Raw genomic sequence first — 14,390 nt, forward strand, 5'->3', positions numbered from 1 at the left:
CTCACTGGATGAATTCAGTCTGAACTTTCTTTGCCATTCTACTGCTTTGACACTATTTGTAATTTAGAATTAACAATAATTGCTAAATTTTAGCAGCTGTAGTCCCCCCAAATGGGATGAAATTGGCAAAGAACAATCCAATTCACAGAAAACCCACAAATTTTCACTTTATCCAAAATTAGCTTCAACCTCTTAGCAAAACCATTTCAGGAGTTATTAGACAAACAGCAGGAGGCAGAGAGCAGTAGAGGCAAGTGCTTAGACAATTACAAATGATTATTCCTTGAATAATTAAGAGCTGATTCAGGAGATATTTTTGAGTTGAAAAAAAGAGGAAATAGAGATCAGAGGAAAAAAATTTTTGAGTTTGCTTACACTATAGATTTTGAATTTATATTGAATAAAAAGACTTTTAAATATTTTCCAAGTAGTTATGGATAATTTGAGGGGCCAAGTACATGCATGAAATTCTCATTATCCCTCATGTATGTGATTACAGTAGACTCCATAACAGTATTTTACTTTTATTGTTCATACTCTCTTATTAATCAGAACGAGGTTGTCAGTGTAAAGGAAGATTATGCTCATGGACTGTGGAAGGGTGGGAAGCCAAAGATATAGCCCATTACATAAAACTGATCCTGACTATGTTAGTGGCTCAACATAGGGCATAGGCTGGAAGTCAATCAACAGAATAGAAAGTTTCATTTTGAATTTCCCTCTCTCTCCTACAGCCCTCCACCCAGGTCAGCAAGGAGACAATTCGTACTGCCCTTTGATCCTATAGGGTGAAAGGTGCAAAGAAGAGAGCAAAGAGTTGGGTTTTTACTTTTCTCTTGATCCCTGCTCTATGTCAGGTGATGGTGCACAAAAAGCACAGCAAATTTCTATATTTAGCTCAATCAAAATTCAAGATTACCTTCCATCTAAAAACAGAGAATCAACAATCATTACTCTCAAGCCTGAAATGACCTGTGAATCCCTCTCTTTAATTCTGCAGATGCAGAAACTGAGGCCTAAGAAGTTAGGCAACATCCTGACACCTGTTCCAGGTAAGCATCCTCAAACAGCCTGGTGGCTTTAAAGATTTTTTTTCCTCAAATTTTCCTTATCTCCAATATCAGTAGTTTCCTCTAAAGAAAATAAGAGATGAAGGCAAATCTTGAAGACAGTATTGCTGCCTACAGCTTTCTCCAAATCCACATCTTTATATACGTATCTATAGTCTCTAGAAAGCAGGATGTGTTGAAAGGCTTAGGGAGAGAAAGTAGGTCACTATAATTCAGATGGATGATTCAGAGTCTTTAAAAATGGAAGAAAAAAATTCACTAACATGCTAATCTAAATGTTAGCTAGCAACCTCCCACCTCTTACATTTTGTACTGTCTCCTTCATTAATGTCTTCCTGCTATCCTTTTCTATCCTTCTTCTATGAAAAGAGAAAATGATACATCTGGGAAATTTTAAAGCTTGTTATGCTCATACAATCACTGCTGAATTGAAAGGATAGGGCAAGGTGGCTGTTCCAGCACCACATTACTGGCCTATCTTCATGTTTCCATAAGTCTCTCATACCTTCCCTATGATTGCTTAGATGGGCCCAAGTTGGGGTTTTGATTATCACAAAATGAAAACAGGATTATTAACTTGTGTTAGGAAGACTTACTGGAGAAAAACTAAAAAGCCTTTTTTTCTAAAACAACTCCATACAATAGGGCATTCTGATGATCATTTTTTTTTTCACTTTTAATACCATTAAACTAAAAAATTCTATCAGAAGAGCTCAAGAAATATATACACAATAAAAATACACTTGACATCTCAATTTAACATTGTTTTAGGACTAAATATTTCTGTATCTTTACTGACCAATGCTGCTCACACATTCATGGTAGGTTATCACTTTTAGTTAAAAATGAAAGACATTCCTTCAAAAGAAAGGGAACAAAGACTTGAAGTTTAATCATTTCTTCTGCCATGAAGCCATCTTACATCCCTACCCTAAAGGAGTTCTGATTTCTTCTGCATATATGCTTAGTTCATTCATTCCTCTTACTTTTTTTTAACCTGTTTGTAATATTTGTAAATGACTTATTTTGAAAAGCAAAAGTTATATCTTACTTCTCTCAAAGTCTCCTAATCTAGCCTACACTGGTAGTGTATGAGACAACTGTTTGGTGAATGACTGAATAAAGCTCAAGGAGATAGTCATTTTGTGGTACTCCAAAAATGTACATAGGAGGAGGAAATATCCAGGAATGTAAAGTCAGGGCAGCTTTCTCTATACTTAGTGAAGGATACAGTTTCTCAATGGCTGAAGTTAAGCTGGCATAGGGGTAAACCAGAGGAGAATATTTAAAATATTCCCATAGAAAATAAAATATTCCCATAGAACCTCAGGCAAGATACAATAAAAAAGTAATTCTAATTTAGTTTTTTTTTTTTTGCCTACCATTTACTATAAAGATAAGCGAGAATGGGAGAAAGTGAGGTGCCATTCTCTGCAATTCATCCTCCTCAGTGCTATATCCTTCTACCAACACTCTCCTCACCCCAACCCCCAAAAAACAATATAACAAAATGGTTACCTGTGCCTATCATTTTAGAACTATGGGAAAAGTAAGTGGGTGGTTAATTATAAGTCTATGTAGTTACATTAGTTAGCTAACAACTAAAATCATACCTTCCTAAAATAATCATTTTGTAAACTTATCATTTTCATAACTATTCTAAGAAACCCCTCACTATTTTTTTCTCTCTCTCTCTCTCTCTTTTTTTTTTTTTTTGCCCTGTCACTATTTTTAACTATTATTTTATTTTACAGTTTTCAGGGAAAAGAAGGAGGAGATGAATATTATGAGTGAGTGTATTTATTTTATTTTTTTAAAAGAATTTATTTACTTATTCATGAGAGACACAGAGAGAGAGAGGCAGAGACACAGGAGAAGCACGCTCCTTGCAGGGAGCCTGACATGGGACTCCACCCCAGGTCTCTAGGATCAGGTCCTGGGCTGAAGGCGGCACTAAACCGCTGAGCCACCCACGCTGCCCGAGTGAGTGTATTTAAATCACTCTTTAAAATGGCTTTTTTTTTTTTTTACTTACTTCTCCAAAATTATGTAAAGTAGATTTTTTCATATCATCATAAAATGTTATAAACACAAAGTGATCTGTAGGTATTTTAAAGATAAACTTAAAAATTCTGAAAGTTCTTGCAGTAATATCTGTGATTTTCTAATTTTTTACTCATTAAATCAAGACTCTAATAAATGTACATGCCCATCCATTCAGAGAATATAACAACAGGAAATAACGTGGGTCAGTTATTAGCATATTCTTCTAAGATATGGGTATACTAACATACATTTTCTATACAGAAGCACTGCTATTTCCACAGCTGACCCAGGGTATTTCCTGTTATTCTACTCTCTGAATAGATGGGCATATATATTTATTAAAGAGTGTTGACTTAATGAGTAAAAAATTAGAAAATCACAGACACTGTTGCAAGAGCTTTCAGGATTTTTAAGTTTATCTTTAGAGCCAGAGAATACATGCAGATATGGAGACAGACAGATTTCCCCACTACAAAAATATTTAGGTGCCATTTAAAAACTCTCAACAATTATAACTCATGTAAAAATGGAAAGAATATTTATACACCTAAACATATTGCCTTATAAAATATAATTTAATTAATATACAAATAGACCAGATACTCAACAGGAAACTAAAAACATGTCACTATTAAAGTCTTCAAACTTAAACTGCATCTAAAATATGTTTGGTTAGTCTATTTCTTTTTCCTTGAAAATTTAAAGGATTACTTCTTTGAACCAACAAGATACTTAGATTAATCTAATAAAAGAGAAAACAAGAGAGTTCAGATAAAAGAGATATAATGTGGAGGCAAAAGCAGAACATGCATAAGCTCAAAAAGAGCAAGAAAGCTCACATATACATTTTGTATGATCTGAATCAAGCTATTTTCCCCTGAAAAAAAATGTTAATTTTGGTAGGGAAACATTCATTGGAATAAAGTGAGCAACAGATGATTACAGGAATCATTACTGGGTACAATGGCTGTGGCTTAGTGTGGTATTTTAAATTCACTTATTAAAATGAGAATCTCCATGGGAAATACGAACAAATAAAAGCAAAGCACAGCATGAAAGATTTTATTAAGAAAGGTGCTAATTAAATAGCTAATAATACAACGTAGTTAACTATTTAATGTTTTTAATAGGCCATGGCACTCTCATCAATATTTCATTTCAAAGGTTTTACATTCCAATTCTGAGTACCATTAATGATGGTCAAAAACTAGATTCAAAATGCTTCCAAGGGGGATCCCTGGGTGGCGCAGCGGTTTGGCGCCTGCCTTTGGCCCAGGGCGCGATCCTGGAGACCCGGGATCGAATCCCACATCAGGCTCCCGGTGCATGGAGCCTGCTTCTCCCTCCGCCTGTGTCTCTGCCTCTCTCTCTCTCTCTGTGTGACTATCATAAATAAATAAAAAATTAAAAAAAAAACAAAAACAAAAAAAACAAAAAAAAAAAACAAAAAACAAAATGCTTCCAAGAATTCCTATCTCCTTCTTAAACAACATCTGAAAATACAATATTCAGAAAGCCTAAAAACCTTAAGGTGGTCTAAAGATGGGGTTAGAATTCTTATCTCAACCACCTAGTCAAGCTGACATTTAGAAAAACTTGGTAACTGGCTTTAGGTCTGAAAACAAAGAATACTAAAATATTTGGTATTTCCATTGTCTATAGCTTGCTGAGAGATGCTACTTTTCATTTGATGGAAGTCAAGAATCAAATTCACCTCAATTAATACAATGACTTTAAAGATTTTAATGATGTGAAAACCTGGGCTATACTGTTTAAAAGCAGAATTTACAACATGAATGTGGAAAAAATAATTAAATGTTATTAGAATAACAAAGCAATTAGACCATGCTGTTGCTCTATCTTCACAAATTTATAGCTGTGAAAATTTGTCACTGTCCTGTTTGAACCATGCTTAATTATTAACTAGTCATGGTAACCATCAAAAGTCAGGATCTGCACTCTACGGCTCAGGCTCTACCCTAACCCTACTTGGGAGATTCAGGACAGTCATAGACACAGTTTGGACAAAGACCACGCTGTCTAACAATAAAGTGGCCTTGACCTAAATCAACAAACAGCAAATGCTTCATCACTCATTAGAAGTTTTACCTCTTGAGGAAGTTCTAGTTTAGAACGGTCAGTTCCTTCTTTTGACTGAAGGCCCATCAGATAAGGGACAGGAGCATCAAGAAAATGTAGTAGAGAAGCAGGGAGGATGGGTACATAAACATGTTGCCACTGAAATGGGAACAAAAGTGTGGTGATGCCTTCCGCCACAGTCATCAAGCGCTGATAATCTGTACAGAACAAGGAAAAAAGGAGAGGAAGATTCCAAATAAAAACATAATCACTGCATTAAGCTTAAAAATATTACTTTCCAGAAAAAAAAAATCTTGTTTTAATAAATAAAACGTTTATGATTATGTAGAAAATACATCAGTTCTATCCCAGTAGAGAATTAAATGATTTCACTTGAATGGTATTAAGGGGGTATGAGTAGGTGGGAAACATCATCTTATTCTTGCTTCTGAAATCACCAGTATGTAAGTTTACATTCCATTCCCTTAAAACGTGGAGGAAACAAGACCAATTAAATTGCTCTTGGCAGGTCCCCAACGAAAATGTACAAGGATATTGCTATTGATCACTTTTTGTATACAGGCATATCACTATAATCCCCAATTCAGAGGCTTTTTCTTGTATATATATATATATATGTATATATATATGATCAGAATTATGACCTATGGTTATCCTGATTATATTTATTTTAGCCTTCATTTTGTGGGCAAAAGAAATCCAACACACACACACACACACACATATATATATATATACACACATTTATAATCATACTTCCTATATTTAACCCCCAACTATATAACTACCAAATCCAGAAACAATGTGAAAGTTACCAGAAAATTAAAGGGTAATTTTTGCTTGTGTTTTCTCCTCATGAATTAATTTATCAAAACTAAAAACTGTTTGCAATATTAAAGTGCCCTCCCCATTTTATTGAGATATAATTGACATATAACGCTGTATTAGTTTTAGGTGTTATGATATAATGATCTGACATATGTATGTACTGCAAAATGATTGCCACAGCTGTTAACATCCGTTACCTCACATAGCTACAAATAAAGAACTCTCTTAAACTACTATGCCATGGGGGTGATTTATACATCCATTGTCTATAATCCTCATTTATTTATTTATTTATTTTTTAAATTTTATTTTATTTATTTATGATAGGCACACAGTGAGAGAGAGAGAGAGAGGCAGAGACACAGCCAGAGGGAGAAGCAGGCTCCATGCACCGGGAGCCTGACGTGGGATTCGATCCCGAGTCTCCAGGATCGTGCCCTGGGCCAAAGGCAGGCGCCGAACCGCTGCGCCACCCAGGGATCCCTATAATCCTCATTTAAATCTTTGGAGACAGATGTATTTAGAATTCCATTTTTTTAATAAAGGAGTATTATGCATATATCATATACATGAAATATCTAGGGCAGCACCCTGTAATAAAACACATTAATATTTCTGCAGCAAACTTTAGGAGTGTCCCTGTAGGACAGATAAATAACTTAAATAGGGTCACTTTGGTTCAGGTTTGCTTTTTCAGAATTAAGTTATAAAAAGAAACTTTGATTTTCTGAATTTTTTTGGATTTGAGAATTGAAGAGAAAGGATATTAATGGACTTGTAATTTTGCTCACAGAATTCACTGTTCCCAAAAACAGTAATATCTGGGGGGAGTAAGATCCTGGGGAAGTCTTTTAAAAAGGTTAAAGAAAATGATCATGAGCACTAGGTGTTATTCTGTATGTTGGTAAATTGAACACCAATAAAAATAAATTTATTAAAAAAAAAAAAGAAAATGCTCAGATGCTATTTGGTTCACATCAATTCAAAGAACACCTGACCAAGCATAAACAGGATGTTTTCTCCTTAAAAATCTTTCTTGTGCTGCTTTATAATTTGTATACGACTACCTTTAATAGACTACAGTGGGATTTTGGTAATGAATCATCAGCTATCCACAGCCAAGTATACTTAGAAGTTTCCTTATGTGATTCATGATTAAGCCTTCAATTTTATTTATTTTTTATTTTTTTATTTTACGATAGTCACAGAGAGAGAGAGAGAGAGAGGCAGAGACATAGGCAGAGGGAGAAGCAGGCTCCATGCACCGGGAGCCCGATGTGGGATTCGATTCCGGGTCTCCAGGATCGCGCCCTGGGCCAAAGGCAGGCGCCAAACTGCTGCGCCACCCAGGGATCCCAAGCCTTCAATTTTATGGGGCGCTTGGCTGGCTCAGTTGGTAGAACATGTGATTCTTGATCTTGGGGTTGTAGATTTGAGTCCCATGTTGGGTGTAGAGATTTAAAAAATTTCTTTAAAAAAAAAAAGACTTAGGGCAGCCCCGGTGGCTCAGCGGTTTAGTGCCACCTTCAGTCCGGGGAGTGATCCTGAAGATCCGGGATAGAGTCCCATGTCAGGCTCCCTGCATGGAGCCTGCTTCTCCCTCTGCCTATGTCTCTGCCTCTCTCCCTCTCATGAATAAATAAATAAAATCTTTTAAAAATATTTAAAAAATATTCCCATAAACAGGTTTTTACCTAAAATTTAAGTCTTTTTTTATTTTTTATTTTTTTAAGGATTTTATTTATTTATTCATGAGAGGCACAAACACAGGCAGAGGGAGAAGCAGGCTCCATGCAGGGACCGCCCGACGTGGGAGTTGATCCTGGGTCTCCAGCATCACACCCTGGGCGGCACTAAACCTCTGAGCCACGTGGGCCGCCCTATTTTTTTTTTTTTTAATATTTTATTTATTTGAGAGAGAGAGAGTACATAAGCAGGGGGAGTGGCAGAGGGAGAGGGAGAAGCAGGCTCCCCATTGAGCAGGGAACCCAATGTCCCAGGACCCTGGGATCCTGACCTAAGCTGAAAGGCAGACACTTAACTGACAGAACCACCCAGGTGCCCCAATAGGAATACTTTTAAAACACAAACACCAGGTGGCCCAAGGGGCACGGGGTCAGTTATATGAAAACGAATAGCTGAATTACTCAGGTGGGACATGGACACATATGAACACACATACACGTGTGCGCACCAGCCAAGGCCCAGAGGAGCCAAGGCTGAGACTGCTGGTACTCTGTGGAGATGGGGTGGTCAAAGGAGATCAGGTAACAGCCACTGACCACTTTGCTCGTGATTGGGTAGATGTATGAGCTGTAGGACATGGGAGTCCTTCTTCACAGGGGCAGGGGTTGGCAGGTGACCTGAACCCCCTGAAATCTGTTGAAAGTCCCTAGTAACTGCAGCTCTGAAGTATGACAGGACTCCATAATGGCACTTGCCCTATGGGCTTTTTTTCTCTGTTGTGGGCTCAGTAAAGGCAGAGAGGTACAAATGTTATCTTAGTCTGCCTATAAGGCACAGTGCCTAATTTATAGCACTGCTGATCAAATTTTACTGACCAAAAAACATTTATCTATCTATCTATCTATCTATCTATCTATCTATCTATCTATTATCTATCTATTATCTATCTATCTATCTATCTATCTATCTATCTATCTATCTATCTATCTAATCTATCTTAGAAAGAGAGAGTACATGCATGTGTGCACAGGGGAAGAGGTAGAGAGGATCTCAAGCAGACTCCACACTAAGCACAGATCCCAACCTGGAGCTTGATCTCATGATGATGAGCTCAAATCAAAAGTTGGATGCTAAACCAAATGAGCCACTCAAGTGCCCCTACTGACCAAATTTGATGATGCTATGGAATGTTAACAATTTTCTTCTCCTATTGCAAAAGTCCTAACAAAACACAAAATAAGGAGTAGGAAGGCATGCAGACAAACTATGAGACCAAATTCAGAGAAATATCTTTAAGATTCTCTTTTATTGGTCACCCATTTCAACCGAGGATTGGAGTCCTTAGAAAAAGGATCTCAGGAAGCCTCCACAGCTTTTTGGAAGTGACTAGGGAATGAAAGCACAATGTTGCTCAACCAGGAAGATTTATTCTACATGTCATTCCTGAGGTTTGAGGAAAACAGAGCTCATTTAAAAATTAAAAGAAAGGAGGGATCCCTGGGTGGCGCAGCGGTTTGGCGCCTGCCTTTGGCCCGGGGCGCGATCCTGGAGACCCGGGATCGAATCCCACGTCGGGCTCCCGGTGCATGGAGCCTGCTTCTCCCTCTGCCTATGTCTCTGCTTCTCTCTCTCTCACTGTGTGCCTATCATAAATAAATAAAATTAAAAAAAAAAATTAAAAAAAAAAATTAAAAGAAAGGAGAAAGAAGAAGAAAAAGAAAAAATAAAGGGAAGAAAAAGTTTATTTTATAGCTTCCTCTTTTATATATTTTATGATTTGACTGTATTCAAAACGTACATTATGTATTATGTAGATGGGCTATTAGAAAAATAACTTGATTGTTCTGGTGCATATCGGCTAACTTTTAAAAATTGCTACTATTTGGGGTGCCTGGCTGGCTTAGTCAGAAGAGCATGTGACTCTTGACCTTGGGGTCATGAGTCTGAGCCACATGTTGGGTATAGAGATTACTTAACAAAAACTTAAAAAAAAAAAACCAAATAAATAAAAATTGCTATCAGTTTTACTGTCTATAGAGTTTTATTGTCGAAAAAAGTATAGGGATGCCTGGGTGGCTCAGTGGTTTAGCACCTGCCTTCAGCCCAGGGTATGATCCTGCAGTCCTGGGATCAAGTCCCACATCGGGCTCCCTGCATGGAGCCTACTTCTCTCTCTGCCTACATTTCTGCATCTCTCTCTCTCTCTCTGTGTCTCTCATGAATAAAAAAAGAAAATCTTAAAAAAAGAAAAGGTATAAAATAAGCTATTACCAGGGTTTTTTGGTATTATTAAAGATTAGTTTTCTAAGACAATCAATTCCTTTAAAAAGTTCAATGTTTCTAATTTAGTCAGTTTCTTTAAAAAAGAAAAAGCAGTAACACAAAAATCTCAGTTTTAAAAAATTGCAGTTTTACACATTATATAGGAGAAAAAAACTACTTAAATGTCCTTAAGTAATTTATTTATTTATTTATTTATTTATTTATTTTTTATTTATTTATGATAGTCACAGAGAGAGAGAGAGAGGCAGAGACACAGGCGGAGGGAGAAGCAGGCTCCATGCACCGGGAGCCTGATGTGGGATTCGATCCCGGGTCTCCAGGATCGCGCCCTGGGCCAAAGGCAGGCGCCAAACCGCTGCGCCACCCAGGGATCCCCTCCTTAAGTAATTTAAAGTAGGAGGGATATTCTTCCTCTAATCCCTTACCCACTTCCAATTTACAAATACCTTACCTAAGAATAATGTTTGTTTTTAAAAGATTTTATCTATTTATTAGAAAGAGAGAGAAAGAGAGAGAGAGAGAGAGAGCAAGCACACAAATGGGGGGGTGGAGCAGAAGGAGAGGCAGACACCTCACTGAGTAGGAAGTCTAATCAGTGGCTCGGCTGGATCCCAGGACCTTGAGATCATGACCTGAGCTTAAAGTAGCCACTTAACCAAATGAGCCACCCAGGCACCCCTAAAAATAATGTCAGATTATTGGTTTTGGCTCAGGTCATGATCTCATGGCTGGGGGACAACTTGCTCAAAGGGAGTCTGCTTGAAATATTCTCTCCCTTTGCCCATTGCCCCCTGTCCCGTGCTCACATGCATGTGTGTACACATGTGCTCTCTCTCTAAAAATAAATCTTTTAAAAAAAAAGAATGTTTTTAAGGAAAAGGAGGAGTGAGAAGATTCATTTGGTTATACAGAATACATCAACAAAAATTTGTCTAGCAATGGCTTATATGCAGACCCTTAGAGAGCCCTGCCTCTGCTATCTCAGCCCCTGTCTAATCAGCATCATTGTGAAGACCATGGTTGGACATTTGACAGGCCTGCAGCTAGACCTGAGGTAGGGGGCACAGGATGGGTAGTGGCACAGGCAACTCCAGCATTGGCTTCTGGCTCACTGTCCAAGGAGGCCACGTCTATTGGGATTTGTATACTGCAAAGTGCTGCCAATGGAGTCACGAGGCTGGTGGTGGCCAGCACACCTTCGGTGATCATGATACGGCTACAAGATTACACACCTACAATTCTGGGTGCAGAGATTGGTCACCACCTAATGCTGGCCTCTAGTGCATGCGTAATTTACCTCATTTCTCTGGCTCCAGAAATTCATCTCTGATACTGCCAACAATGCCTTACAGTACTTCAAAATGAAGGGCACAGCCTCTGGAAGCTCCCAGAGCAAGAGCTAGGATTACAAGTTTTCTAATGATATAACTTGACCCTTGACCTCCATGTATGGATGGCATTGATGTGAAGAAGCTGCACTACACTTCATTTGAGCTAACTAATATACTTTTTGTCCTTGTCCCCACACAGACCTGTTTTTATAAAACTATTTTAACAGCAACAAAAACTGCCTAAAACTCACAAAGACATCACAAAAGACAGAATACAAATCCAAATAACCATAAAAAATTTCAATGGGTGAATAATGAGTCACATTTTGCTTACCATGTTCACAAAGATTTAAAAAGAAAATCACAGCAAAGGTGTGGAGGAAAATGTATTTTCACAAGTTGCTAGAGCTATTTGGCAATAGTTATCAAAAGCTTAAAAATCCACAGATCATTTGATCCAGCAATTCCAATTCTAGGAATTTATCATATAAGTATCAAAAAACATATGTATGTGATGTTTTATGTATAAAGTGTCATTTATAACAGTAAATTATTTGTAATGCCCTAAATATCTAACAAGAAGGATCTGATTATAACAGTTGTGGTCAGTTATATAATGGGATATACTGGCGCAATTAAAAGCACATCTATACTATTAACATAGAAAACGAAAGTGTCCTTGGCAGCAGCTAAGTATTAAGAACTTGCTGAAATTTCACTTCTGGGTATAGGTCCAAAAGAACTGAAAGAAGAAACTTGAAAAGATATTTGAGCATCAATGTTTTTAGTAGCATTATTCACAGTAGCTAAGAGCTGAAAGCAACTCAAGTGTCCATCAATGGATGAATGGATAAACAAAATGTGGTATATACACATACTGGAATAATTTCAACCTTAAAAAGGAAGGAAATTCTGACACATGATATAACATGGATGAACCCTGAGGGTCACTTAAGTAATAATAAGTCAGTCACAGAAAGACAAATATTGTGTTTCTATTTATATGAGGCACCTAAAGTAGTCAATTCACAGAAATCAAAAGTAGAATGGTAGTTACCAGGGCCTGGAAGGGGAGGGATGTGGGGAAGTGTCCAAAAGGTACAGTTTCAGTGTTATAAGATGAAAATTCTAGAGACTGCATAACAATGTGAATATACTTAATCCTACTGAATTGTTCACTAAGTAGTAAGATAATGAATGGTATATATTTCTTTTTTTTTTTTTTAAGTTTTATTGATTTATTTTAGAGAGAGTACAGAAGGGGCAGAGGGAGAGAAAGAATCTCAAGCAGACTTCCTGCTGAGTGCAGAGCCTGACATGGGCTGAGCTGAAATTAAAAGTTGGATGCTTAGAGGCACCTGAGTGGCTTAGTTGGTTAACTGTCTGCCTTCAGCTCAGGTCATGATCCCAGGGTCCTGAGATGGAGCCCCACATTGGGCTCTCTGCTCTGCAGGGAGTCTGCTTCTCCCTCTCCCTCTGCCTGCAGCTCCCCTTGCTTGTACTCACTCTGTCAAATAAATAAAATCTTAAACAATAAATAAACAAGAATCAGATGCTCAACCAATTAAGCCACACAGGTGCTCCAGTATGTACCTCTTTAAACACAATTTTTTAAAAACCTGCTAAATCAGGGGTGCCTCAGCCAGTTAAGCATTCTGACTCTTGATTTCAGTTCAGGTCAGGATCCCAGGGTCTGTGATCAAGCCCCATGTGGGGCTCATCGGGGAGTGTCTGAGATTCTCTCTCTTTCTGCTTCTCCCTCCCACACATGCTTTCTCTCTCTCAAATAAACAAATCTTTATTTTTTAAAGATTTTATTTATTTATTAACGAGACACACAAAGAGAGAGACAGAGACACAGGCAGAGAGAGAGAAGCAGGCTCCTTATGGGGAGCCTGATGAGGAACTTGATCCCAGGACCCTGGGATGACCTGAGCCAAAGGCAGATGATCAACCACTGAGCCACCCAGGTGTCCCAATGAACAAATCTTTAAAAAACTTGCTAAACCTAACCTATATGAAAATAATCTGTGGGCAACAGAATCCACAAAAAATGGATAATTTATGAGAATAAATAATTTGAATTTAACTTGAAAAGAAGGTTTTATTTGATGTTAGATGACTTTTTAAAACATATATATATATATATATGTGTGTGTGTTTCAAAGTCAAACAGGGTTTGCAAAACAGGTAATGAACCAAATGTTGAGAATTATTTTTTTATTAAAAATTCTTATTTAATTCACAATTTTAAGTGTAAAAAGTACATTAATCACAAGTTACCCGTGACACTGTATAGTGCCTCTAAAATTCATTGGCAATGGATTGACATCAGGCATTTTTTTAAGCAAATTATTATTATAATTATTTAAAGATTTATTTATTTGACACAGAGAGAGTGCGTCCAAGCAAGGGAGCAGGCAGAGGGAGAAGCAGGCTCCCTCATGAGCAGGGCTCGATCCCAGGACCTTGGGATCATGACCTGAGCCGAAGGCAGATGTTCAACCAACTGAGCCACTGAGGCGCCTCTAAGGCAAATTATTTAAAATAAAAATGTGCCCCTCTATATCTCTTCATTCATAAGAATATAATTTTCTAGTACCCAGACTACCTGTATAAAGTGGTATCTCTTATTGTTTCATCAACAGACGTTAAGAGAAAAAATTTAAAAAAGAATTAAAAATAAATAAAGAGAAAAAATTAAGTATCTATGTATATAATTAAGTACTTACATTGTTTAAAGTAGATTGAATATAATTGTTGGCAAGAGGGAAAACAGACATGGATTATTTTCCTATTTTATATTATTATTAGTTAGTTAAATTATGCCTAGCAGCTGTTATATTCTGTAATAGCTGACACAATCAATATGTTCATTTTAAATTTAGTTCAGTAATCTTTTTCAAATACTTCTATTTATGATAGTATGATAGACTAGAGCTCCTGTTCTAAACTAAAAATGCTAAAGAAGGGATCCCTGGGTGGCTCAGCCGTTAAGTGCCTGCCTTCAGCCCAGGATGTGATCCTGGAGACCCTGGATCAAATC

The 14,390-nt window shown here is 37.3% G+C and overlaps 1 protein-coding gene across 7 annotated transcripts in view; it reads right to left on the reverse strand.

The window, feature by feature from the left end:
* The window catches only part of DENND5B (DENN domain containing 5B), a 193,867-nt gene that overhangs the window by 69,609 nt on the left and 109,868 nt on the right, over nucleotides 1-14,390 (reverse strand). For all 7 annotated transcript variants that reach the window (XM_041735707.1, XM_041735703.1, XM_041735706.1 and 4 more), the window contains one exon: nucleotides 5,226-5,413. In XM_041735707.1, coding sequence (XP_041591641.1) covers nucleotides 5,226-5,413 — 188 coding nt within the window. The remainder of the gene's footprint in view (nucleotides 1-5,225; nucleotides 5,414-14,390) is intronic.

The sequence above is a fragment of the Vulpes lagopus genome, chromosome 21 (assembly GCF_018345385.1).
Source record: "Vulpes lagopus strain Blue_001 chromosome 21, ASM1834538v1, whole genome shotgun sequence".
NCBI classification, from domain to species: domain Eukaryota; kingdom Metazoa; phylum Chordata; class Mammalia; order Carnivora; family Canidae; genus Vulpes; species Vulpes lagopus.